The 24,974-nt window shown below is 40.6% G+C and overlaps 1 protein-coding gene across 5 annotated transcripts in view; it reads right to left on the bottom strand.

Moving 5' to 3' along the window:
* GOLGA1 (golgin A1) overlaps positions 1-24,069 on the bottom strand; it is a 47,223-nt gene extending 23,154 nt beyond the window's left edge. Inside the window, exons 1-12 of one of the 5 annotated variants that reach the window (XM_043916867.1) lie at positions 23,925-24,061; positions 23,497-23,628; positions 23,063-23,112; positions 21,892-22,190; positions 16,415-16,505; positions 14,292-14,366; positions 13,276-13,373; positions 11,537-11,569; positions 9,347-9,475; positions 8,686-8,855; positions 8,127-8,238; positions 441-566 (exon numbers count right to left, since the gene is read on the bottom strand). In XM_043916867.1, the coding sequence (XP_043772802.1) occupies positions 441-566; positions 8,127-8,238; positions 8,686-8,855; positions 9,347-9,475; positions 11,537-11,569; positions 13,276-13,373; positions 14,292-14,366; positions 16,415-16,505; positions 21,892-22,026 (969 nt within the window). In that variant the 5' untranslated portion in view covers positions 22,027-22,190; positions 23,063-23,112; positions 23,497-23,628; positions 23,925-24,061. The other 4 variants (XM_043916868.1, XM_043916865.1, XM_043916869.1 and 1 more) reach the window with 4 other exon arrangements.
* Positions 24,070-24,974: the final 905 nt, after the last annotated feature.

Raw genomic sequence — 24,974 nt, 5'->3', positions numbered from 1 at the left:
GAACTGAGTGCAGCACTTTCACAGCATAATCTTTTAGGACTTGAAATAGCTCAGTTGGAATTTCATCACCTCCACTAGCTTTGTTCATAGTGATGCTTCCTAAGGCCCAGTTGACTTCAGACTGCAGGATTTCTGGTTCTAGGTGAGCCTCCAGGACATCTGGCTCTAGGGAAGACACTAGACATGTGAAATAGCAGGGGACATCTGGGGAACTACAGCTTCCTGAAAGTCACAGTGATGACGGGTTCAGGTCATGAAACAAGACTGGAAAATTAGACAAAGGGCCAGATCATGAGAAAAGCCTTTTATATTATAGAAGGAAGCTTGAACTTAATTCTGTAAGCAGTATTTTTCAGAGTGGAGTCATTCAGACAGTGGCATTTGACTTATCTGGGTAGGGGTGGGGAATTTAAGTTTGAGGTTTACTCCAGACTAGTTACCTCTTTCAGAAGTTCCTGCACATGTTCTTCCCCTGAGAGATTCTGCTCTAGTCTCTTCTCCAGGGATGCAACCTTCTCCTGCAAGTGTGTGATGAGTTTTTCTTTCTCTTGAGTTTCAGCAGTGACCTGCAGGTGAAAGCAGAGATTATGTTACCCTCTCTCTCCCTCCCTAACCATCTCCCCTAGAATCATCATGTTTCTCTAAAATTCTGTTTCCAACTGCATCCTAGGAGAGCATATAGCCAAGAAATCTTCCCTGAAAATGGAACAGAAAAGATACAAGATCAGAACCCAACACCACTCGGGTATCTGTTTCAGGCCTAGTGCAGTAAGCAGCAAATGCTCCCAATTTAAGCAACTGACGACTGGGAAGGAAGGATGCTATTGCCTCTGTGGAATCTAGCCAAGATGCTATAAAGATGTTCCTCCTCTCTAAAATAACCTTTGTATTGTCGTGATCTACCAGCTAAAGGAATGCTCCTCCCACTCCCATCAAGCATAGATTTAACTCTACTAATCCAGAGTCCAACAGGACCTACAACTTTATACCAGATGCCAAGAACCAAGCTCCCAGCCAATCCTATAATGACCTACAGAAGAATATGCTTGGAAACAGGGGGCTAGATGAAGCGTTAAAATGACAATGTAGCTGTCTTCAGGTTGAAGAGAGCACTGAAACAAACGATGGTATTCACCCTGGCTCACAACACAGCAACCGCAGGTGAAGGACACACAGCAGCAGCTGACAGCACGGCCCCAGGCACACAGCTGCCCACGCCTACCTCTTCAGCAATGACGGTAGTGATGGCGGTGGTAGGTGGGGACTAACTTTGCTCCTTTCAGTACTGCCAATCTTCAATCCTGCGCAACATCAAAACTGAGGATCCAGGAAGCTTTCATTATGTCATTTCTTAGCTCCTCACTGGTTCTTACATTCACTGAAGATGCCCATTCTTCACTCCAAAATAAGGTCGTACAGCATCAACATTTCATTGTGAAGACTAGAACCTCCTCACATATAATTCACTTCCTCAAATTCCCTCACTTCATGCTCTGCTGCTCCAACTCAAGCCACAAACTTTAGACTGCAACTCAGCCAATTCTCTCCTCAGAATAAGATGCAGCTACTTGGGTCCAAGGTTTCAGAAAGAAGCATTTGCCATTCTGATTTCTCACAGGGGCGACAACAAATATATTAGAGCAGAATTGAAGAATGGTTTCAAGACTGCATAATTCAATAAACTGTGATCAAGCCGATACTCTTTGTGCTGTCTCCTGGGGTATAATCAACTAGAGCTACTGACCCAAAGAAGCATGGAGGCTGGTGGCAGAGATATACATGTAATTAATTATAAAACAATACAATCATGCTGCAACAGAGGGACACATAAGGTGCCATGAGACATCAGAGGCAGAAGGGATTAACCCGGCAATCTGATCAGGCCTCCTAAGCAGGCAAGTCCAGGTGGAAGGTGGGGAAGAGGAACAAGCTTTCTGGGTAAAAGGCACTATGTGTAAAGGGGTAAACAGACAAGTTCAACATGACCAGGAGGCTAGGTAGAGAGGAAGGAAGAAGTGAAGACAACTCCTAAGTCTGTGGCTCAGATACCTGGTTGAATGGTAATATTATGCAAGGCAGAGAAAACACAGGTAAGAGGGAGTTTGATAGGAAAGAAACACAGTTTTGGCCAGGCTGACCTATCTTTAATGGGTCTCTTACTAATAATGTTGAAAACAGGATTGAGAAACAGTATGGTGCAGGAGCAGCCACAGTTTGCAGAGCATGTGCAAGCACTTCCCACTCCTCTAGTTCTTACAATCACCCTCTACTTGACCATTTACAGAGAAACTGAAGTTTAGGAACCAGCCCAATAACACACACCATGCTGATAGAATAAGGATTCAAAACCCAAGCAAGCCTTCCTAATTCAAAGCCTGTACTACGTCTACTACTCATCAATATGAACAGAGAAATATAGTTGACCCTTTCCAGTAAAAACCAAAAGAACAAATAAGTCTCATATAAGTCACTGTGTGGGGCAGAGTCAGGGACAGAAGAAAGAATCAGTTGCCAATTTCCAGTTAGTTTTCTTATGCACTATATCCCACATGGAGTGATTCCCCAGCTCTGGATGCTCTACTTCAAGCCCTCAGCATTTAATGTGCTACAGCTAACACCACACTTAATGGTGAGAAACTCAAAGGTTTCCCACTAGGATCAGATACAAAGATAGGATGTCCCCTCTCCCCACTTCTTTTTAACATCATCTGGAAGTCCTTGCTAATGCAATAAGGCAAGAAAAAGAAATAAAAGGAATGGAGATAAGGAAGGAAAACATAAAGCTGCTTTTGTCTGCAGATGATATGATCATTTGTGTAGGAAATCCACATGAATCAACAACAACAAAAAAACCTGGAACTTAAAAGTGATTATATCAAGATGGCTGGATACACGGTTCAGTCAGGTCAGTTCAGTTGCTCCATCATGTCCGACTCTTTGTGATGCCATGGACTGTAGCATGCCAGGCTTCCCTGTCCATCACCAGCTCCCAGAGCTTGCTCAAACTCATGTCCATCGAGTCGGTGATGCCATCCAACCATCTCATCCTCTGTCATCCCCTTTTCTTCCTGCCTTTAATCTCTCCCAGCATCAGAGTCTTTTCCAATGAGTCAGTTCTTCACATCAGGTTGCCAAAGTACTGGAGTTTCAGCTTCAGCATCAGTCCTTCCAATGAATATTCAGGACTGATTTCCTTTAGGATGGACTGGTTTGATCCCCTTGCAGTCCAAGGGACTCTCAAGACTCTTCTCTAACACCACAGTTCAAAAGCATCAATTCTTTGGTGCTCAGCTTTCTTTATAGTCCAACTCTCACATCCATACAAGACTACTGGAAAAACCACAGCACTGATCAGATGGACCTTTGTTGGCAAAGTAATGTCTCTGCTTTTTAATATGCTGCCTAGGTTGGTCATAACTTTTCTTCCAAGACACTTGTCTCTTCATTTCACGGCTGCAGTTACCATCTGCAGTGATTTTGGAGCCCAAGAAAATAAAGTCTGTCACTGTTTCCATTGTTTCCTCATCTATATAAAATTTAATTGTTTTCCTATATACCAACAATGAACAAGTAAAATTTGAAATAAAAACACTTACTATTTATAGTAAGACTCCAAAAATGAAGTATTTAGGTATAAATCTAACAAAATATGTATAAGATATACATGGGGAAAACTAAAACTCTGATCAATGCAATTTTTAAAAATTAAGTAAATGGAGTGATACTCCATGTTCATGGATAGGAAAGACTCAATATTGTCAACAAATCAGTTCTTGCCAAGATCAGTTCTTGATATATAGATTCAATGCAATAAAAATTAAAATCCCAGCAAGTTATTTTATGGATATCAACATACTTTATATGGAGGGGCAAAAGACCCAGAACAGCCAACACAATGCTAAAGAAGCATAAAGTCAGGACTGCCACTATTGGACTTTAAGACTTACTACAGCTACGGTAATTAAGACAGTATGGTATTGGCAAAAGAACAGACAAAAAGGTCAATGGAACTGAGTAGAGCCCCCACAAATACAGTCAACTGAGCTTTGACAAAAGAGCAAAAGAATATTATGGAGCAAAGTCAGCTCCTTCAACAAACGGTGTTAGAACAATTGGATACCCACATGCAAAAAAAAATAAATGTAGACACAGACCTTACACTGCTCATAAAAATTAACTGAAAGTGGCTCACAGGCCTAAATATAAAACTCAAAACTATGGAACTCCTAGAAGATAGAAGAAAACCTAGATTTGTTAATTACAAAACCAAAGCCATGATCCATGAAAGAAATAACTGGCAAGTTGATTTCATCAAAATTAGAAGCTTCTGCTCTGCAAAAGACAATGTCAAAAGAATGAGACGACAAGGACAAACCAAAGATTAGGAGAAAATATTTGCAAAAGACACATGTGACAAAGGCCTTTATCTAAAACATATTAAAAAAAACTCTTTATGATTCAACAATAAAAAAAAAAACCCTCAAAAATAAGAAAACAAACAGCTCAAGGCAAAGACAAAAACGATACAGGAAAGAAAGAAAGAAAGAATCTTTATTTGCAGATGAAATGATTGCTAGACTCTATAGATCCACTATTAAGCTTAATAAGAGTTATTAAGTTGTGAAAAATTAATATATAAATATTTCTATATGCCAGCAACCAATACAAAAAATACTTTTAAAAATTTAGGATTGGTGTAAAAAATAAAGCACTTTTATGGGAAAAATGATAGAAGGTTGTTGAAAGTCATTTTAAAAGAAACAACAACACTGAATATCTAGAGTCACAGAGATCATGCTCTTGGATAAGAAAACTCACATGATAAAGTAATCAATGCTCCCCAAATGCATCTTCAGATTCAATGTACTTCCAATCAATATCCCACCGGGTTTTTTTAAACAGCCTGACAACTTGTTCTGTGGGACAGCAGTGGGCCAAGGATATTCAAAATATCCCTAAAAAAGAACTGGGTTGGGAGGCTTATCTTGTCAGACACCAGAACTTATGCTAACACTGTAGCTAGTAAGGCAATGCATAGTATTGTGGAAATACCACAGTGGCATACACCCCAAAGTCCAGGAGTGGTTCCATGTACAAATGCAAAACTGAATTGTGATAAAGCTGGCATTTCAGATCAGTGAGAAAACAGATTTTTCAATAAATGGTACTGAAACAATTAAAAAAAAAAAAGACACGGCTCCCTTTCTCACAGGAAAACCACATTTCAGGCATATTAAAGACCTAGAAACAAAGTCAAAACTATAAAACTTTCAGAAAATAATACAGGAGAATAATGTTATGATTCTGAGTGAGGAAAGATTCTTTTTTTAGATTTTTAAAAAAAGACAAAAGTATAAACTTAAAGGTAAACAATAAATTCAACTATAGTAAAATGAAAAGCTTATATTCAACAGAAGAAACTGTAGCATATGATGACAAGCTCTAAACTGGGAGAAGATATCTGCAACCCATACAACTGACAAAGGAGCATGGTAGCCAGTATATATATAAAGAATTCCAACAATTAATGAGAGAAAGACATAAATGCAATAGAAAATGGGCAAAAGATTTGAAGCAGCACTTCACAGAAGAGCGAAAATGATGGATAAACACATAAAAAGATGCTCAACTTCATTAATAATCTGAGAAAAGCAAATTAAAATCATGGTGAGAGGGAATCCTCCGGTGGTCCAGTGGTAAGGACTCCTTGCTGTCACTACTGAGGGCCTGGGTTCAATCCTGAACTAAGATCCTATAAGACATACAGTGCGGCCAAAAAAAAATCACAGTAAGAAAATCTAAAGATGCATTTCACATTCACCAGACTGGCAAAAATTAAAGGTCTGACAATATCCCACCTTGTCAAGGAAGCAGAGCAACCCAAATTTTCATACTCCACTGGTACAAGTTTGTAAATAACTACCACTGCTATGGAAAAAACTGGGCATTATCTAATAGAGTTGAAAAGTACAAATCTTTTGACCCAAACTTTTCACATCTCAAACAGACCCCAGAGTTAACTCTTGTTTTTTGTTTTTTTTTTAATTTTTATTTATTTGGCTGTGCCAGGTCTTAGTTGTGGCATGTGGGATCCAGTTCCCTGACCAGGGATTAAAGCTGGGCCTCCAGCACTGGGAGCGTGGAGTCTTAGCCACTGGACTACTAGGGAAGTCCCCAGAGTTAACTCTTTCACAGGCAGACAAAAGTTCACAACAGCCTGGTTTGCGAAAGTAAAGAAGCAGAAAAAATGTTCACTGTCAATAGAACGGATAAATAAACTCTAGTAATTTCATACTATACAGTTGAGAAAAGATTAACTTATAGCAGCATGTGTCCATATGAATGTGTCTCAGGAATATAATCTTGAGCACAGAAAGGTGGTATTAGAAAAATACCTACAGCATTTCATAAGCCTGGTGAGCTGCAGTCCATGGGGTTGCAAAGAGTTGGACATGACTTGGTGACTGAACAACAAGCATGATACAGGAAAGAAGATGCTGTTTAGGGATAAAATTATAAAGCAAAGAAGTGGAATAATTTCTGGATAGGCTAACTTAAGAAAGAAATGGGATAGAAGAGAAAGGGCACACCAAGAATCTCAAAGGTAAACATTCCTTTTCTTAACATGGCAGGCGGGAGGAGTAGCTAAGTGGGGGTTCATTGGCTTGTTACACTTTTGATCTTACTTACGTGTCATAAATACTATTTCATATCTACTCAGTGTTAACAAGGACAACACAGAAACTGACTCTAAATTCATTTTTAGGAGGAAACTGCCCTTCCTCTAGTGCTCTCTTAGCCTGATGACTGACAACATTGGCCACTTAGCTGATCAGGCTAGAAACCCAGTAATCACCCCTAACACCTCTTTTACTCTCGCTCCTCTCTTATCTATTTCTTAAATTTGTCTTCTCTCCCATTATTTCCACCCTCCACTCTTGTCAAAGCCACCATGATATGCCCGGACAATGCAAGAGCTTCCAGCTGGAAACCGTTTAAGTGTTTCCTCTAACAGCAAGCAACTCACTCCCTTAATGTGTTACCCTTCCAGCCTTCTTCCACTTCCTTGAAGGTGCCACTCATTTTACTGCCTCCAGATGTCTGGGTATATGGTTTGTGCTATTCTCTATTTAAAATTCCCTGCCATCACCACCACCCCCCCAACCCGCCCACCTGCTTCAGCAGTTTATCTCAGTTCAAGCATTACTTCCTCAAGGGAAGTGTTCTGTGACTTCAACACTAGACCTGATTTGATGCCATCTTAAAAGATCCCACAGCATCCTGTAGTTTTCCTTCATAGCATGCATCACAGTTTGCAATTATCTATGTGATTATTGATTAATGTCTCACTGCTCCTCTAGACTAAGTTCTGCAAGGGCAAGGGTGACTGATATCTGTTTTGCTCAGCCTAGTATTTAATAAACACCTAGCACAGAGCACAGTGCTTGATACATAATAAAGCTCAAATTATAGTTTTAGAATGAATGAGGTAACTTAGTGGGGCCAGAGTCTGGAAAGTTAGTTTTTCCAATTATGAAATGAATGGATGGTTCTAATTGATATCAAACAGTCCCATAAAACCCAAATCTTTATGTCTGTCATCCTCTCTACCCACAAAGTCCCAAGTGTATTCTGTACCCTTCTGTATTTTTTGCTTTTGGGCTGTCCTACCCATCCTTGAAATTTCAATTACTCCAGGAAGAGTTCCTTGAACTCTGGAAATGCACTCTCCCTATGGCACACCTCCTGCATTTGAAAAATCTATTTCACTTATTTGGGACTTCCTGAGATGTGAATTTTTTTCTTGTCAAACAGAAAGTTTGAGTTCTATAAGGAAACAATAAGCTTTGGAAACAAAACACTATAGGTATCTAGATTTTCTGTGTGATGTGGAGATGAACCTTGTATCACAGTCATTCATTTGTGTAAGATCTATTTATTGGGTGCTCCTTGTTGTGAGGCAACTAAGCCCATCTGGAGGCAGACTTGTTACAGCAGGAACTAAGGCGATGTGGGCTGCACGAGAAACACAACCAGACATCCTGATGCAGAAATTTCTGCAGGTTTAGTTTTTACCCCATTCATGAATCCTAGGAACTTGGGTCCATTCCTAGTACTCTTCTTACCTTTTGCAAATCAATGGAAAGTTGCTGAATGAATGCTTGGAGCTCCTGTTCCTTTTGCTCCAGGATTGTGATCTTATTTTCTGCACCTGTTTTCGAAGCTGTCACACGATCTCTTCATTGAAAGAAAGCAGATAATGAACAAATTTGAATATCTCATCTAAGACACATTCTTTCACAGGAAAAATACACATGGTTCTTTACATGTCAGGGCTGCAAACATTAGCCATGTGAAGATTATCCATGGATAAGACTCCCGGACTCTCTCTGAAGCAGAAGTCCCAAGAGAAAAATTACACCCAGGTTTGAACAAGAAATCCTGATCTGCCTTTAGCTACTCAACAGTTTAGCAACTAAAACAATCTAAATTGCTTGGCAGGGTTGGAGGTGTTCTGAGCTCAGCAGGTCAGAGGAGTGAGGGTTTGGGAACGGACAAATCCAGAAGACTTTGCAGGAACTAAGATCAGAAAGTGCCACAGTGAGCAATGGGGAAAGACAGGTAGGCTCAATCCAGAGCTACACTAACACCGCTTCCCATGGGCCCCACAGACCAAGCAAGAACCTCTGCTCTTCCAGCGCTGAGTAGTGTCTCTGCAGTTCTTCCAGCTTCTGGCTTAAGTCTAACGAAATCTGACTGGACGTCACCAATTCCTCCCGGGTGCGACTAAGTTCTCTGGTTCGTGCCTCCAATTCTTGCTCCACTTTCCCCAAGCTTTCTTCCTTTTTTAAAAGCTGATACAAAGACATAAAGTTTCACTGGGCTACTACTAAGAAATACACTTGCAAAAAAAATCTGGACCAAGGACTTCCCTGGTGGTCCAGAGGCTAAGACTGTGCTTCCTATACAGGATGCCCAGGTTTGATCCTTGGTCAGGTAATTAGATCTCACATGCTGCAACTAAGAGTTCACAAGCCACAGCTGAGACCCAGCACAGCCAAATAAATAAATAAAAATTGAAATTTTAAAAATCTGGACCAGTAAGGCAAGTTTTTATAACATTTTTGTGAGCTTAGAAGTGATCTTATAGGCCCAGTAGTTTAAAAAGAAAAATGAAAGACATATCAAACAGAACTTCTCTATTTTAATAAATTGAAAGACATACAAATAGGATAAATATCAAAGACAACTAAGGTATATTTATCAGCAGTTAGAGTCACGACCAGCAAAATCACAGTAACTAATCATCTGCTGAGGATGTAGCTTCTAAGACAAAAATGCGTACCATGTGCTTCACTTTACTTAGTTCCTGTTGCTGGAATCCTTCTAATTCATCCATTTCATCTCTTCTTTGGAAAAGATTCAAACTCTGGTTCTTCATTTCCTGTAACTGAGCTGTCAGAAACCTTTTATCCTATGCAGAAGAAGAAGACATTAGCTCAGGCAACCAGGACATGAGAAATCTGTATTATATAACCAGAATTCTTAACAATGGAAAACCTTCAGGCAATCTCTTGTCAGTAGCAATAATACATGGACAATGGGAAGCTTTATGGTAATTATTTACAAAATTACCTACAAATTTTTTAAGGTAGAAATGGATTTTTTTTAAAAATGATAGTTGTGGAAAGAGGAAGAAGAGCTCCAAAAGCTTAACATTTGAAGTGCTTCTATTTGATTAGCAATTCCAGATATCCATTTGACAAGTCTATCTCAGTGACATACTGAACTGGTTGAATAACATGCATAACTGGAATAAGACTGATTCTCTTAAGTCATTAGATGGATTTAAGTAGAACCGGTTTCAGTTAATATATTCAGACAGCAAGTCAACAAAAACTAGACATGACTGGTGCTGGGAAGTTACAATTTACTATTCCCAGGATGAATTCTCTTCAGGACAAACTCTGGCTATTGCAGTTTCCAATTCTTGATTGAAAAGACATTAAAACTCTAAAAAAAAAATTTCTAAAAATCACTATGGCTTAAAAGACCTACATAGATGTCTCATTACTCTTTCTTGGTCTAAAATCTTTCCCAGCTCCTCCTGTGGGGGTGAGGGAGTGGGGAGAAAAGAGCTCTTAGTGAACTGAAGTAGATTTTATTTACTTTAGTCCTATATGCATCCTCTTTTACCATAATCTTCAAAGATGAAAAAATAGTCCAATAAGAATTTAACTGCTACCATCTTAAGAGCTTCTTTTAAGACAAGAAAACTTTAACCTAACCCATACCTTTATATTTAAGAGGATCATCATTAACACCATGTTTATATATATGTATGTATGTGTATATATACGTATTTTTTTTAAGCACAAGTTCCTTTGGGAGACAGCTTGACTTTTCTGTAATTCTTCCCTTACGTAAATACGTTAAGGCATTCTGATAGCTTGCATAATCAGACTTCTTTAGAACACACAAAGAAAACTGCTGGTTTAATTGGTGTTTTATCCCAAGAATGGTGCAATAAAACACATACTGTTAATAAAATTAACAGTAAATATATTTTATAGTTGAATATGTCAATCTGAGAAATCATTTTCTATCATAAAGAGCAAGTTAGTACTCAATGAAAAGAAGGAATGAATTAGGAAGCAGCATATAATTTGGGTTGAGCAAACTGACAATTGATTATTTTAAATTAAAATGTGTTTCTAATTGTAGGTGTGAAATTTCATCTTCCTGTTCATGTCTCAAGAGCCAGGAACACATTACATAAGGCACCTACACAGTGTCATGGGGCTGGAATAACCAATTCTTCTCATCTATGTCTAGCTGAGAAGTTCTCTTATCTGCTCAGCCTTCAGAAATGTCCTCCTTCCCCACTGAAAGTATTCCCAGTGTTACCACTGTGTCAGTCAGGGCTCTAGCAGGAAACAGACTCAAATTGGGGATTTTGGAGAGTCTAATAGAGACTTTTCAAAGCTGTGGGTGGGGTAAGAAAATCCAAAAGAGATAATGTGCTTGTAGCAATTGGGCATAAAGGGGGCAAAGGGATAAACAGGTTATAAGAAACACAGAAAGAGGAACTATATCTGAGGGCGAACCAAAGGTAAAACTGAAGCTGGAACCTTTGGCCATGGGATGCAATCAAGTAGAAGGGACCTCACATGGAGATGGCAGGGGGAATAAACTTCTGATCACATTCTTCCACCCAGCTCTTTCGGTGTTCCCCACTGGCGCCCTCAGTTACAAGCCAGAGGGCAATGGAGCCCTGCTGATGCAGTCCCTATGGGCCTTCAGGCACAGAGAAAGGGAGGAGATGGGTAGAGAGGACGCCAAGAGGGGCAAACAGCAGATACCCAGCACACCCACCGAGAAAGACAAAGACAAGAGCTTTCCAAGTCAGTGTCTAATCACCTGGCACCCTGCTTTCAAGAAGTGCTAACAGTGTACTAGGTACTGGAGAAAGCACTTTCCAAGGCCCAGAGAAGAGGCCAATATTCACAAGGAGACAAAAATAAGATGAACTAACCTTTTCAAGCTGATCCACTTTTTCTGACCATTCCTAAAACAAAACAATAAAGAAGTACAGTTTCCAGGCAAGAGTATCAATAAAATCAAGATTTTCAGAAAACAAAATAACCCTCCCACCCCACCCAAAGAAATATATCAACCAAACAAAATAGCACATTAAAAGAACCATGATATTGGCTTAATAGTAAGAAAGCTAAGAGTCCCAAAAGGAGAAGAAAATGAATTTTATATAAAATTCTAGAGCACAAATATAAGCCTGCAAACTTTTCCTAAGCAGAGCACATAAAGCTATAGAGCTCTTCTGATGCAGCTTTCAGCTTCTTTCTGAGTCTCTGTCTTTGAGCACTGTTATTATTTCTTAGGAGTGGGTAGCCGGGAGCAGCTGAGTTGGTAACTCTGCAACTGATACTTAAAAATTAATTTACTGAAAAAGAGGTGAAGAGGGTGGTCTTCAGCAGCCCCTGATCATTATTTTCCTTCTCATTTTAATTTTTACCAATATCCTTCATGCCATCTGGTAAAAGTTAAAGAAGAAAGGATTATGCCTTTTATTCACCAATCACAGAAGAGGGGAAAAAATAATGATTGGGACAAAAGGCTATATCCTAAATGCCTAAAATTAAGTCCACCAATGCTAGATTATCTCTTCATTTATATACATTCACACCACAGTTATTAACTAAGTATTGGTGAATGATGTTTTTTCCTAGCTGGTTAATGACTGAGATGACTAATACACACTGTAAAACAACCCAAGCACTTACTGAAGATGAAACAAATTATGTGTTTTCTTCAATGCAATGTAATATATTGACCCTGTCTTAATAAATCAAAATTATCATTACAGTGCAAGCATGCTGTCGCTTCAGTTGTGTCCAACTCTGTGCGACCCCATAGGCGGCAGCCCAAAAGGCTCCTCTGTCCCTGGGATTCTCCAGGCAAGAATACTGGAGTGGGTTGCCATTTTCTTCTCCAATGCATGCATGCATGCTAAGATGCTTCAGTCATGTCTGACTCTGCCACCCCATAGACGGCAGCCCACCAGGCTCCCCTGTCCCTGGGATTCTCCAGGCAAGAATACTGGAGTGGGTTGCCATTTCCTTCTCCACAATCATTACAATATTTGATGATTATCTTAAATTTAAAATGCCACTGAACAAAATAAACTTTATAATTACTGTAATAACCAGTAATAGTATTATTTTCCTTTTCTACTGTCATTTACTCAGCATCTTTCAATGGATGCTTCTATTGAGGTTACAGAAGTTCCTCTCAGTCTAGCTGGCTGGAGATGAAGAAACTTGGGACAGAGGTTGTAAGGACTATGTACATCATGGATGACTGCTAGCTTAATAGCACCTTCTTCTGCACTATCAAGGCAAGTGCTTTGGGAGTAAGCTTTCAGACAGGTTTTTGGAGGGCAGAGACTTTTTTCCCCTTATCTTGGGGCTCACAACCAGATTATGGATACACTACTTCCTTACCTTCTCTATTTTACACAGCTACACAGTTGGAAAAGGATACTCTCACATATGGACATATTTCATGATCATAACTATAAAGTTTCTGGATAATTTCCCACCCTACAGCGAAACAAACTCTCAAAGAACTTATATAGCACATTTCTTTTCTCCTAGATTGTAAGTATTTTCTACCAGGTTTATGGCATGAGATTTGAAATCACGTCACTAAGTGAAATTTTTCCACCAGTTTTGGGCAGTGCCACACATAAAATACCTGGTCCTTTCTGGCTAATGCCAAAGCCAGTCCTTCTGCCATTTTGGCTCTGTTGGCTTGGAATGTCTCATTCTGCTCTTGAAATTTCCGCATGGAAGCTGTTAATAAAGAGGCTCTATTTGAGATATGGAGATATTTCAGAAACAGCATGACAAACAGCCCATGTGATTATAACTGTCACCTAACAAAAAAGGCCATGTCACAAAAGTGGATTATGAGACTGGGAAAAACCTGACCCATCTTGACTTTCCCAGAAGCTTTTGGCCTTAGTAACAGACCTCAGTTCTGTTTTAGCTTATTTCCTATTGTTCGCTGTTGTTGCTGTCAAGTATACACATTTAGGAAGATGTCAAAGGGTACTTTTAAAATGATACGGTGATAGAACACTGAGTCAGGTAGCCTGCCAGAAAACACCAGTGCTATTGCTAAGTGATGGCTACTACTATTTAATAGAATTAAAACAAAGGTCAAAACAAAGCAAAACAAACCTTTCTTTCACTTTTCCTTAAAAAAAATGTTTTAGCATATATTATATCCACAAAAAATACCTTTCTACTTCTACTAGCATCTTTCTTGGATTGAACCCAAAGGAAAACATATAATTTAGGGTAAACTAAACAAAATGTATGTCCTATTGTTGGAGGAGTGAAGATAGAGATTTCTCCCAGTTATTGAACATAGCAGCTACGAAGTTCTAGCTATGGCTAGAACCAAAGTTTCTTAATCTAGGCCCATGGACAGGCACTAGACTTTCCTAATATCCAAGGGCAGCCCAAAAACCAGTCAACTGGATGATACACATAATATCCTTCTCCTAGGAAACATGCCCAAAAGACAACATAAATATGAATTATGTTTATAACTATCAGATAAATGTCAACTCAATTAAGAAGTATGCTACTCATATAATAAAGATTTGAGCTATGATGAAAGGCAAAGTTAACCATACACTACTGTTTTGTTTCAAAAAACTAAACTCTGGAAAGATTGAAAAAAGCAGGAGAAAAAATACGTACAATCCTGGTGTTTTTCTAAGGCAATTTCAAGCTTCTCTTTTATCTTCTGCAAGGTGCGGACCTGTTCAGCATAGTCTTGGGTGAGGAGGGTGACGCACATACCAGGCATGGACAAACATCAGGAAAGGAAGTTAATTAAACAAAACAAAACAAACAAAAAAAATGAATGAAAATGATGATGATTTTCTCAACCTGAAAACCATTCCTGTTAAGGAAAGCTGGGCAGACAGCCTCCCATTAACAATGAACAACACAAGCAAACAAGTATAGTACAAACTACCCACAGTGTAAATGTTGACTACAAACAGGCAGATTTGTTTAGCCTAGAGAAAGAACAAGAATTGGACCTGGTCTGGTCATCACAAATGCCCTGCCATGAAAACCACTATTATCTCATTACTGAATTTCAAATCTCAGTTTACACTGTCCTTCCCATTCTTGGCAGTAGGACAGATCAAAGGGAACTCACTGAACAGCTCACGCACAGTCCACACGACTGAGTGAAAGTGGTCAGGACAACAGCAAAAACCTTGCCACAGCAGGGCCTCTGCAATAAAAGTACTGCACTCTCTAGAATAAAGTCAGCTTCCTTTCCTTACTGAACTCTCTGGAATAAAATCAGCCACAGAACTGAGTGGCCTATGCCATGTTAAAGGTGAAAGTCAGAATTAATTACCAGGGTAGCCAAAGAAGATAGTATGAAACAGTGGAAAAGTATACAGGCTCTAGTTCAAATCCCAACTGAGTCAGTCCTTAGCTGAGAGACCTTAAGCAAATTACTGATCCTAAGTATTAGTTTCTTCATTTATGAAATTATGGTATTAACTGTATCTACCGCAAAGGATGTATTAGATAATAAATGAAATGTTCTATTGCCTTAATTAGATAATAAACTAAGTGCTTTAGGCAAGTAGGACACAATGCTCAATAAAGAGTAGCTGCTATTGTGGTTGTTCTTATTCATACTGAGCCTAGGACATAAATACACTTAATTAATGTCAGTTTTCTTGCCTGTCCCTCCTCTAACATCAGTCAAGCCCAAACAATTTAGGGAAGATGCATATTACCTTACAGCTTTCTCCCCAACACTGAACAAGTGTAAAGTTATTTCACCTCTGTTACTGATACTGCTTACAGGCAGAGGTCACAGGATAGTAACACTTGAGTTTCAAGCAGACTGTAGTGAAAAGCAGGGACTCTAGCATCAAGCAAATCTGGGTTTGAATTCCAGCTCTACCACCTACTACCTGTGTGACCTTAATCTCACTAAGTCTTGTTAGCCTAGAGCGAGAACAAAATGAGATAATGGGCTGTCTAGTAGCTGTGAGTTACACTATGGGCCTTGGTAACTACACACACACAAATATCTCACATACAACTTGGTGAATTCTGTAGTCTGCTGCTTTCATTCCAGTAAAATGGGCATAAGGTCAAGGGACAAAAACACACACAGAAACTACTGACCACTTCACAGGCTGAAGCTTTCAAAATGTATCCACTGGCAGAAACCAAGTAAGAACTTACAACTCTATGACTGACATGCCCTGCTCAGGCAAAGAATATAATGGGAGTTGTGTAAATTATAAACTGCACACAAAAGACATAATGAGAGTTACAGCTTCTATACAGGTGCTGAAGTTCAAAGTACCACTAAAGAGTAGCCCAAAGACCCAGAATGATATTACACAGGTGATATGTATCTCAGCAAGTGGCAATATAGCACCAAACCATGTCTGGTGCTGAAGAATCCAATATCTGTAGACCATTCCATGAAAATGCTATCCCTAGCCCTTTCCTCCTGAAGCAAGCTTGGCCAATGGAAGAAAGATGGCTAAATCTACAGGCAATTTTTAATACATTTATATCCACAGCTAGAAATCTCAGGAGCAGAAAAAGGTAAGTTTTTTTTTTTTAACTTTAAAACTTCAGTTTTGGATTTACACTATTCAATACACTAATAAAAGAAGGAAACAAAGGGGGTACGAGTTGCTCCTTTCTGACTAAGAAGATCAAATTATGTCAGAATAACTGTAAGGTTATGCTATGTGGCTTTTTAATAGGGAAAGAGGGTCAGGTGCAAGGCAATTTTCCCTTGGTCGCTTCTTACGAGTTCCTGGACATACCAGAAAGTCTGGCCTCTAATTTCCGTATTTGTTCATTCCTTCTCAAAAGCTGGGATGAAAGATCTTCTCTGGAGCTGCTTCCATCAGAAGCCTGTTGAGACAGAGACGGTGTATTCATATATGGATTTTTAGCAGCATGAGACCACATAACCAGAAAGCGACAACTCTTATTTCAGGTTTGGCTACCCTTTAAGTGATCACTAAAAAGCTTCTCTACCTATAAAGGAGAAGCAATACTCTCTTCATCTATAAAGTGAGGAGATATAAGATGCAAAACAGATACATTGTGTGTGTGTGTACATGGTATTGGAATACACGGTGGGAAACAAATCCAATTATCTTCTGGACCCAGGAGTCAAACTGGGGTCTCCTGCACTGCAGGCAGATTCTTTACCAGCTGAGCTACCAGGGAAGCCCATGATCATATTGTAACAAGTACATAATACAAAAAATATATTTTCAGATAAAAAAGTAAATCACTTTACTTTTCCAAAGGTAAAATCCTGGGGTAAAGGGAGGAAGACTCTTTAGCAAGGGATTGAAGGCTAATGCCTGTCACTGGGACTTTCCTGGTGCTCCAGTGGTTGAGAATCTGCCTTCCAGTGCAGAGGATGTGGGTTTGATCCCTGATCCAGGAACTAAGACTCCACATGCACCGGGGCAACTAAGCCTGTGTGCCACAATGAAAGATCCCAAACACCACAACGAAGATCTTGCAAGACACAACTAAGAACGGATGTAGCCATAAATGAATAAATATTTTAAAAAAGAATCTATCACTGACATTGATAAAGTTTCAGTATCTTCATCTATAAAACAAAGGGATTTCAATCTATGGTTCTAAAATGTGTCAAAACCTTTAGCAGATAATATATATTCAGTAAATTATTATATTAATGAGACATCAAATTTTCCCAATAATCTAGATTATTAAAACATATAGGCACTATTATTACTTTGGGCAATGTTTACTACTGTTAATAAATAAATCACTTTATCTTTCTACACTTGATTATAAAATTTTAAAAATACAGAAGAGTAGGGAGAGTGGTTTACTTAACATTCTCTACTTTAACAATTGCTGATTTTTCCCATATTTGCTTCATCAAATTTTATTATAGTACTTTAAATCACAGACATCATGACATTTCATCCTCAACATTTTGACAAACACTTATAAAACATAAAAACATTTTCCTTTATAGCCACAATACCATTATTATACCTAACAAAATTAAAAATAATAGTATCTAATATCCAGTCCTCAGTCTTCCCCATTTATTGCTAAAATAATGAGTGGTTCAAAAGTTCATTTTAAATATTCATTTATCCATCTACCCATTTGCTCATCCAACATTTATGGAGGCCCAGTCACAGGAATGATTAAAGGGGGTTTCAGGATGTGGCAGGCCCAGGCTAAAGTCACATCGTCACCACTTATAAACTACAAGAACTTGGACCAGTTGGTCAACTTCTCTGTGCACTGGCTTCCTCACATGTAAAATGTGGTTAACAAAAATAATCGGCATCACAGAGCTGTGATGAGGAGTAAACAAATCAAAATCTGTCAGGTCTAAAACAGAGCCTGGCACATAATTAGCTTTAATATACAGTAGTAAAAATTATGATTATTATTGGTAATGAGACACCTATTCTTAGTATTGTTTACAGCACTGTGAACAGTGATGAAAAGGAGTCCCTGTCTAAAACAGCAGCAGTTGCAGCAACTACTAATTACAAAGTGCTTAAGAGCCAGGCACTACTAAGTTTTTTATGCACTATGCAGAAAAGAGTTCATGTCGTTGGCCTGAGACTGCTATCCTTGGCAAATCCGGCTCGTAAGTTGAGCCCCTGGCTAGCCCATGGAAACTTAGATTTTACAAGGGTTCTCACCACTCCTGATAAGAATGGCTCATGGTACCCAAACTAATTGTGCAAAAAAATGTGATTTATGCCTAACATGTGAAAGGTTGCTGCTAAGAGCCGTGAACGACGCCGGGATTCATGGCCTCCAGAGGAGATGAATTTGATCTGGGACCAGAGACGAGGCTTGATCACTCAGAGCTTTTGTGCAGCAAAGTTTTATTAAAGTATAAAAAGAGATAGAGAAAGCTTCTGACATAGACATCAGAAGGGAACAGAAAAAGCCCCCTTAGTTTTCAGCAAGAAGTTATATACCTGTTAGCAAGCTGCAGAGTTGTACCAGGCCCCTCACCCCCTCACCCCCTCACCCCTCACAACATGCATTTTGAGATAGCATTGGCACAGGTGAGTCATCTCCCTCCCTCCATAAAACAACTGACAGGGATCTTGAAGAAAGGCAGATTTCCAAGCAAATACAAAATTCATTAACATAGCTTAAGAAAGACATTTCCGTGAGGAAAAAAAGTGTTGGTTAGCTCAAGGTTTGAGATAAAGTTAAGTTCAGGCAGAACCAGCTGTTGCCATGAAGACACAGGATTAGAAGAGAAAAGAAAAAGGAAAAAAATACATTTGCCACTTGTAGTTTATTTCCTCCTGCCACTTGGGGACCTTTGGCCTCCCTACTGAGGCTACTGACCCTCTCAAGTGCCTTCCTTCTAGAAGTCTGGAATTTTGGTAAATGCTAGGCAGAAGGTGCCTGTATGACTAGCCTCCAGTAAACTTCCTGAGCACTGAGTCTCTACTGAGCCTCTCTGAGAGACAGCATCTTATCCTGTGCTGTCACAGTTCCTTGCTGAGGGAAATAAGTGTGTCCCAGGCAACTCCCCTGGAGAGGACTCTTGGAAGACTGTGCCTGGTTCCCTCCAGATTCTGCCCATGCACATTTTCTCTTTGCTAATTATGCTTTGTAACAAATGTTTCCACTGTGATAAATGATAGCAGTGAATAAAACTATATGCTGAGTCCTGTGAGCCCTTCTAATGAATAACTGAACTTAGGGGAGACCTTCCCCCTATTACTCTGCAACACACATACTTTAATAAAGATGGGTATTGTTCTTATTTTATAGATGAGGAAACTAAGGCACAGGAAAGTGAAAAAGACTCACCCAAGGTCACACAATAACGGAACAGCAATCAAACCCAGGTCTGCCTCCTTAACCTGACCTGGGCTCCCAAGCGTTACTCTATTGCCTCTCAAGAAGCTCCCAGTTTAGAGGAAGAGACAAAGAAGCAAATCACCAAGAACAATGCAGTGTAATAGGTGCTATTACAGAAGATGCAGGGGTCAAGAGACCAGATTCAGCCAGGAGGGATGAAGGTTAGAGAGGGTGAGAGGGAAGGTCAGGTCAAGAGGGCTTCCTGGAAGCAACATGTAAGCCAAGTCTTGAAGGATGAACAAAATCTGCCAGAGGAATGCAGGAGTGAGAGGAGGAGATAGGAGAAATTCCAGACAGGAGACAGCATATGTGAACATTTGTAGTTGTCTGTTCCATAAAGTACAGTAAGTTCAGTATGGAGGGAGCACAGGGCATAGGAATGTAGAGTGAGATAAGGTGGATGGGTGAGCTGTGTCACGACCACAGGGGTTAACCATTATACATAACAGTGACTTTGCACTTCATCCCGAAGATGATGAGAAGCCACAGAGAAGTTTTAAGCATTGAAGAGACATGAACAGATCTGTTTTGGGGAGTTAATAGAGGCAGGGAACCCAGACAGCCTACCACTTTGTCCAATTAAGAAAGATGGCTTGAAAAAAAAGAAAATAAACTTCCTTGGTGGCTCAGCTGTAAAGAATCCACCTGCCAATGCAGAAAATACAGGTTCTATCCCTGAGTCAGGAAGATCTTCTGGAGAAGGAAACGGCAACCCAGGCCAATATTCTTGACTGGGTAATCCCAGGACAGAGGAGCCTGATGGGCTACAGTCCACGGGGCTGCAAAGAGTTAGACACGGCTTAGCAATTAAACAACAAATGTACTACTAGCAAAGTGGAGTACAAAGGGTATGTTTGAGATAGGAGACGGAAACCAAAATACTTGCTGACAGACTGGACACCAAGAAGTGAAGAAGAGTCTAAAATGCTGCCAAGCTTTCTTGCCGGTGACTTGGGGGACAAAGGTGCACAAGTGGAAACGGAGGTAATGAATTCAGGACGTGAAACACCAGAGGAAGGCACCTGGGTGAGGAGATCTATGTCATGGAAGTCAAGGGTCTGGAGACAGGCAGTGAGGATCAGAATCAGAATTTGAACAAATTCAAACAGATAACTTCAGAAGTCACACAGCAAAGTATTTCCTGGATTCAAGCCAATCTCCGTATCTGGAATACATTTGAGAGAGACTTCATTTAGCGAGTCAGCATGATGCCAAGGCAAGTACCTTTGCCAGAGAACTCAGCATTAAAACTATGTCCTTCAGCCTGGTGCTCAAATGTGCATTTAAATTTCCTGTTGAACACAGGAGCCAATGATAATTTAGATCTGGTAATCTATTGGTCCACCCCAATAACCTAATAGCTTCTGCCATGTAATCTAACCTGAACAGGTAGTATAAGAAAGGAGGAGGTCGACTCATCTGACCAGGGAAACAACTCAAGTATCTATCACCAGTAGAAGACAGAGACAAACTGTGGCCTTTTTCAAATGCCAGAGTGATACACAGCAGTAAAAATAAATGAACCACGTGCAGTGTATTGTTCTTATAAAGTCTGAAAATAAGCAACAGGTTGTTTATAAATATACATGTATCTGGCAGGATATGTTAAAAAGGAAAGGAACAATATACACAAACTGTAGGCTGGGTTATCTGAAGGGGAGGAAAGGGAAGGGAACCAGGAAGGAACACACAAGTAGCTTCACAGTATTGATAAAAATCTAGTTCCCTGCCTAAGTGACAGACTTAAAAAGCATTCATTTTATTTTTATGCCTTATACAATACTTCATATTTACATTATACACATTCTTTTACATATATCAAGCATTATAAATAACTTCTTTTAAGTTATCTGACTTTAAGAAGATCCTGTCATATGCCACAGACACAATTTTAATCCTAATACTTAACACAGTAGCATTCTCAAATCTTTCCAACTACAAAGGTACTTTACAATTAAGGGACAACGTGCAGCCATCAGTGCCATCTTTTCATCAATTTTCCCAAAAAATAGTGGTAATTCCCTGGCTAATTCCATGCCAAATGCACAGACTTCACTAAGTAACAATGACTTAAAGTATATATATATGTGCAAAGACAACAGGCCAAAGTACTCTGAGAAACAAAATATAAAAGATGATGCACAAGGTTTTATATAGATGGAAAAAAGAGTACAAGAGGAGAAAGTAGAGAATATGGAAAGGGACCCGTGGTGAAAAAATAGAAAAGCACCTCAGAAAAAAAGAAAAGCACCTCAGAATAAGAAGAATCAGATATAAACTACAAATCATCTTTGCAATTTTAAAAGAAAATACTTACCGGAATGATTCCATGAAATACTATTTTTTAAATGTAACGAGGCTGTACCAAATATTAAGAACTATAAAAGGTACTTACAAAGTCATCTCCTGAGTCAGCTCCCATGGAGGCAACGGACTCCTTGCTCACTGATCGTGGGATCCTAGTAGCACCTCCTGGCCTTTGAGTGACAGCAGTCTCTTCTGCAATTTTCTTCTTCAGTTTTGCAAACATTTTGCCGTGTGGCTATCCTGCACTGATGGCGAGTGCTTGAGACGCGACAACAATCGTCAGGCCAGCAACTGGGAATCCCGAGACAATGCCTAAAAAGGTCCAGTTATCCAAACCAGCTGCATTCCTACTGAAATGGGGGCCAAAGGCTTGTGGCACAGGAGTATCTATAAATCAGATGAAAGAGAGCTCTAAACTAAACATCAGAGAAATTTCATATCTGGGTTGCTTTGTTAATTAAGCTTTAGGTTTCAAAATTAAGTTTCATAATTTTACATGCACACTTACTAGGACACAATTACTAAACATTTACAAAGTACTCAGGTGTGACAGATGCAAATACAGATAAGAAAATCCAGTTTTAGGAAGGTGGAGTAATATGCCAAAGACTGTGTGGCTGAAGTGCAGTGTTTTGGAACCCAGGAACCCACAAGTCCTTACTCTTTTTTTTAATTACATCACATTGGCTGTGGCATACAACACATTAAGTAAAATTTCCCAGGAGAAACATTAACATAATGCTTTTGAATCCTTCCCCTAATAATATTAAGTGTGACTACAGTTAATACAAAAACATGTAACTCAATACAGGGAAAAGATGTAACATTCTGATGTTCCAAGATGGTGTGGAATCAGCTGTTCACTAGAAAATGTTGACAACTTTTTCCTAAAAAAAAAATAGGAAAGCCAGACAACTACACTGTATCAGGAAACATCCTTAAATGTTTCCTGGAAATGCTGTGTGGTTTTCTTAATGAGTGATTAAAATTTCCTAAAGTCAGTTTCTTTTTTGTACAATGTTTTCCATGATACTACACACGAGATTCAAACATCTTTTCCTATCATGCATGAAACATTAATATTCTGGTTCCAACCTTAACTTTTGATGTTTTCTGGTGGATATCTAAGCTCTGCTCTAAGACCTCTAATGATGAAGCTCTAGGATCTACAAATGACTGCTTACCACTTCTGAGCATCCATTTAAGTCTGTGCCATTCTTCAAAAGTTTACCTTCAATGTCTGTAAATCACCTACTCACCTGGCTTATCTACTAGATTTAAAACAGCTTGAAGGTCAAAGCTTTCTGTCCTGCATGAAGACAAAGATAAAATGCATCGGATATTTCCTCTCAAGTGTAAAGTCAAAATGTTGGGGGGACAGGCAGAGTGGAAGAGGACGGAGGAAGGATCAAGGTGGGGGGTGGGGGGAGAGAAAACCTGCCATTACCATAATCCTCAGTGGTCTACCCTCCCTCACCCTGGTCTTTGCATTTGTGATTTGCCTAAGAGTTTCACCTAAAGGCACAAAGAACAGAATCTCTCATTGTAGTAAGCGGCTAAACTCACTTCGCCTTGGGAGCGTGAGCACAACAACTTCAATGAGATTAAGGTTTCCCAGGGCCAGTATTTATTTCAGTTGATTCTGACAGTCACACACTGTTTACCTGGCCAGAACCCCAGAGCCTTGACTCACATTCAGAAAATCGCTGAGAAAAAGGACGGCATAGTTGGAAGACAGCTGCCAAATGCTCGGGGGGCCAGCCACCTGCCACTGCAGTTCGGATCCCACTCACTCAGGCTCCTCCCAGACCCGCCCGTACGTGGACTGTCAAAGACAGGAGGGACCCAATGTCTCTCCCATTTGACAGCAGGGAAACTGAGACCCAGAGAGGAAGAGTGACTTGTCTAAAGTGCGCGCAGGAGGGGGGAGTTCCGGGACCCCAGGTTCCAGATTCCCAGGCCGAAGAGCCCGCCTCTGCCCCCACCCTCGCCCTGTCCGGCACCCTGGCACTGCCCCCCGCCTTGGGTCTTGGGCAACCCAGTCGGCGCCGCTCTGGGGGCACACCGAGGCCACCGAGGGAAATAGAGGCCTGCTCCCGTCTCCGGCCCCCGCCCGCCCACCTGCCGCTCTCTGGGCAGCCGGCAGAGCCCCGCCTCCGGGGCCTCTCGTGAGCGCCGGCCCGCGTCACCAGCCCCCACGGCCGGCCGGCGAGCAGAGCAGCGACCCGGAACCGCACTTTCACCAGCGCGCCGGAAGTGGCTGCGCGCGGGGCCGGCCCACTGTGCGCATGCGCCTGAGCGCGGCCTCCGCGAGCTTCGGGATGGCGGTTGGACCGGAACCGCTGGAGGGCGCGGGCACAGGCGCGGGGCTGGCCGCTCCCTGAGGCCGGCCCGCCACGTCAGCAAGCGGCCAGACCCGCGTAGAAAGACCGGGTAGAAGCCTTTCCTTTTTTTTTTTTTTCCCCAAAATAGGGGACGGTGCGTAGCGGGGGAAGTGGTAGGAGCCTGGTGGCAAAAGGGAAAGAACCGATGGCTCCTGTGGTGCCAGCTTGTCTCATGGAAACCTCAGGCCGTGGCTGCGTTGGGCCGACCCAGAGTTTCATTTCCCTTTCTGCATCCCAGCCTGCACCCTGCATAACTCTGTCACCTTCCTCCCGCGGGAGCCTCTGGCTCCATACATCAATCAGTGTTGGGAACTCGCGCTTTGTCACTTGTGTTGTGTGCCTGTGATCTACTGTAGGCTACACATTTTATATTACAATTCAGGTCATTGAAAGAAAAGTTTTCAGAATCTTAACATTATTATATAGTGCACTCTGAATCATTAGAAAAACCACGCTAGCGTCAGCGCACTACTTTCATTTCACTAGTCACGAAAGGGCCTCCAACTTTTGACAGATGAAGGAAGTCCAGACAGATAAAACTGCCTTGTACAAAGTTACAGTACAAATTGGTAGCCTACGTCGGGTTTCCGGACTCAACGCCAACTGAGGCAGACATTCCACATGGAAGTTCTATGTGTTCCTGCCCAAACTCAACACCAGCCCGAGCGCCAGCAGCTTCAACTCAATCCCCTCAAACAATCCCGCCCTCAGCATGTCCTAGTGACCAGGGCAGGGAAAAAACCAAGACTGGGACTCAGAAGAAATTTACAAACTGCAACAATACCAT

Source organism: Cervus elaphus, chromosome 11, assembly GCF_910594005.1.
Source record: "Cervus elaphus chromosome 11, mCerEla1.1, whole genome shotgun sequence".
Classification (NCBI taxonomy): domain Eukaryota; kingdom Metazoa; phylum Chordata; class Mammalia; order Artiodactyla; family Cervidae; genus Cervus; species Cervus elaphus.
The sequence above is the reverse complement of the archived record's forward strand: the minus strand, read 5'-3'. Positions and strand labels throughout refer to the sequence as shown.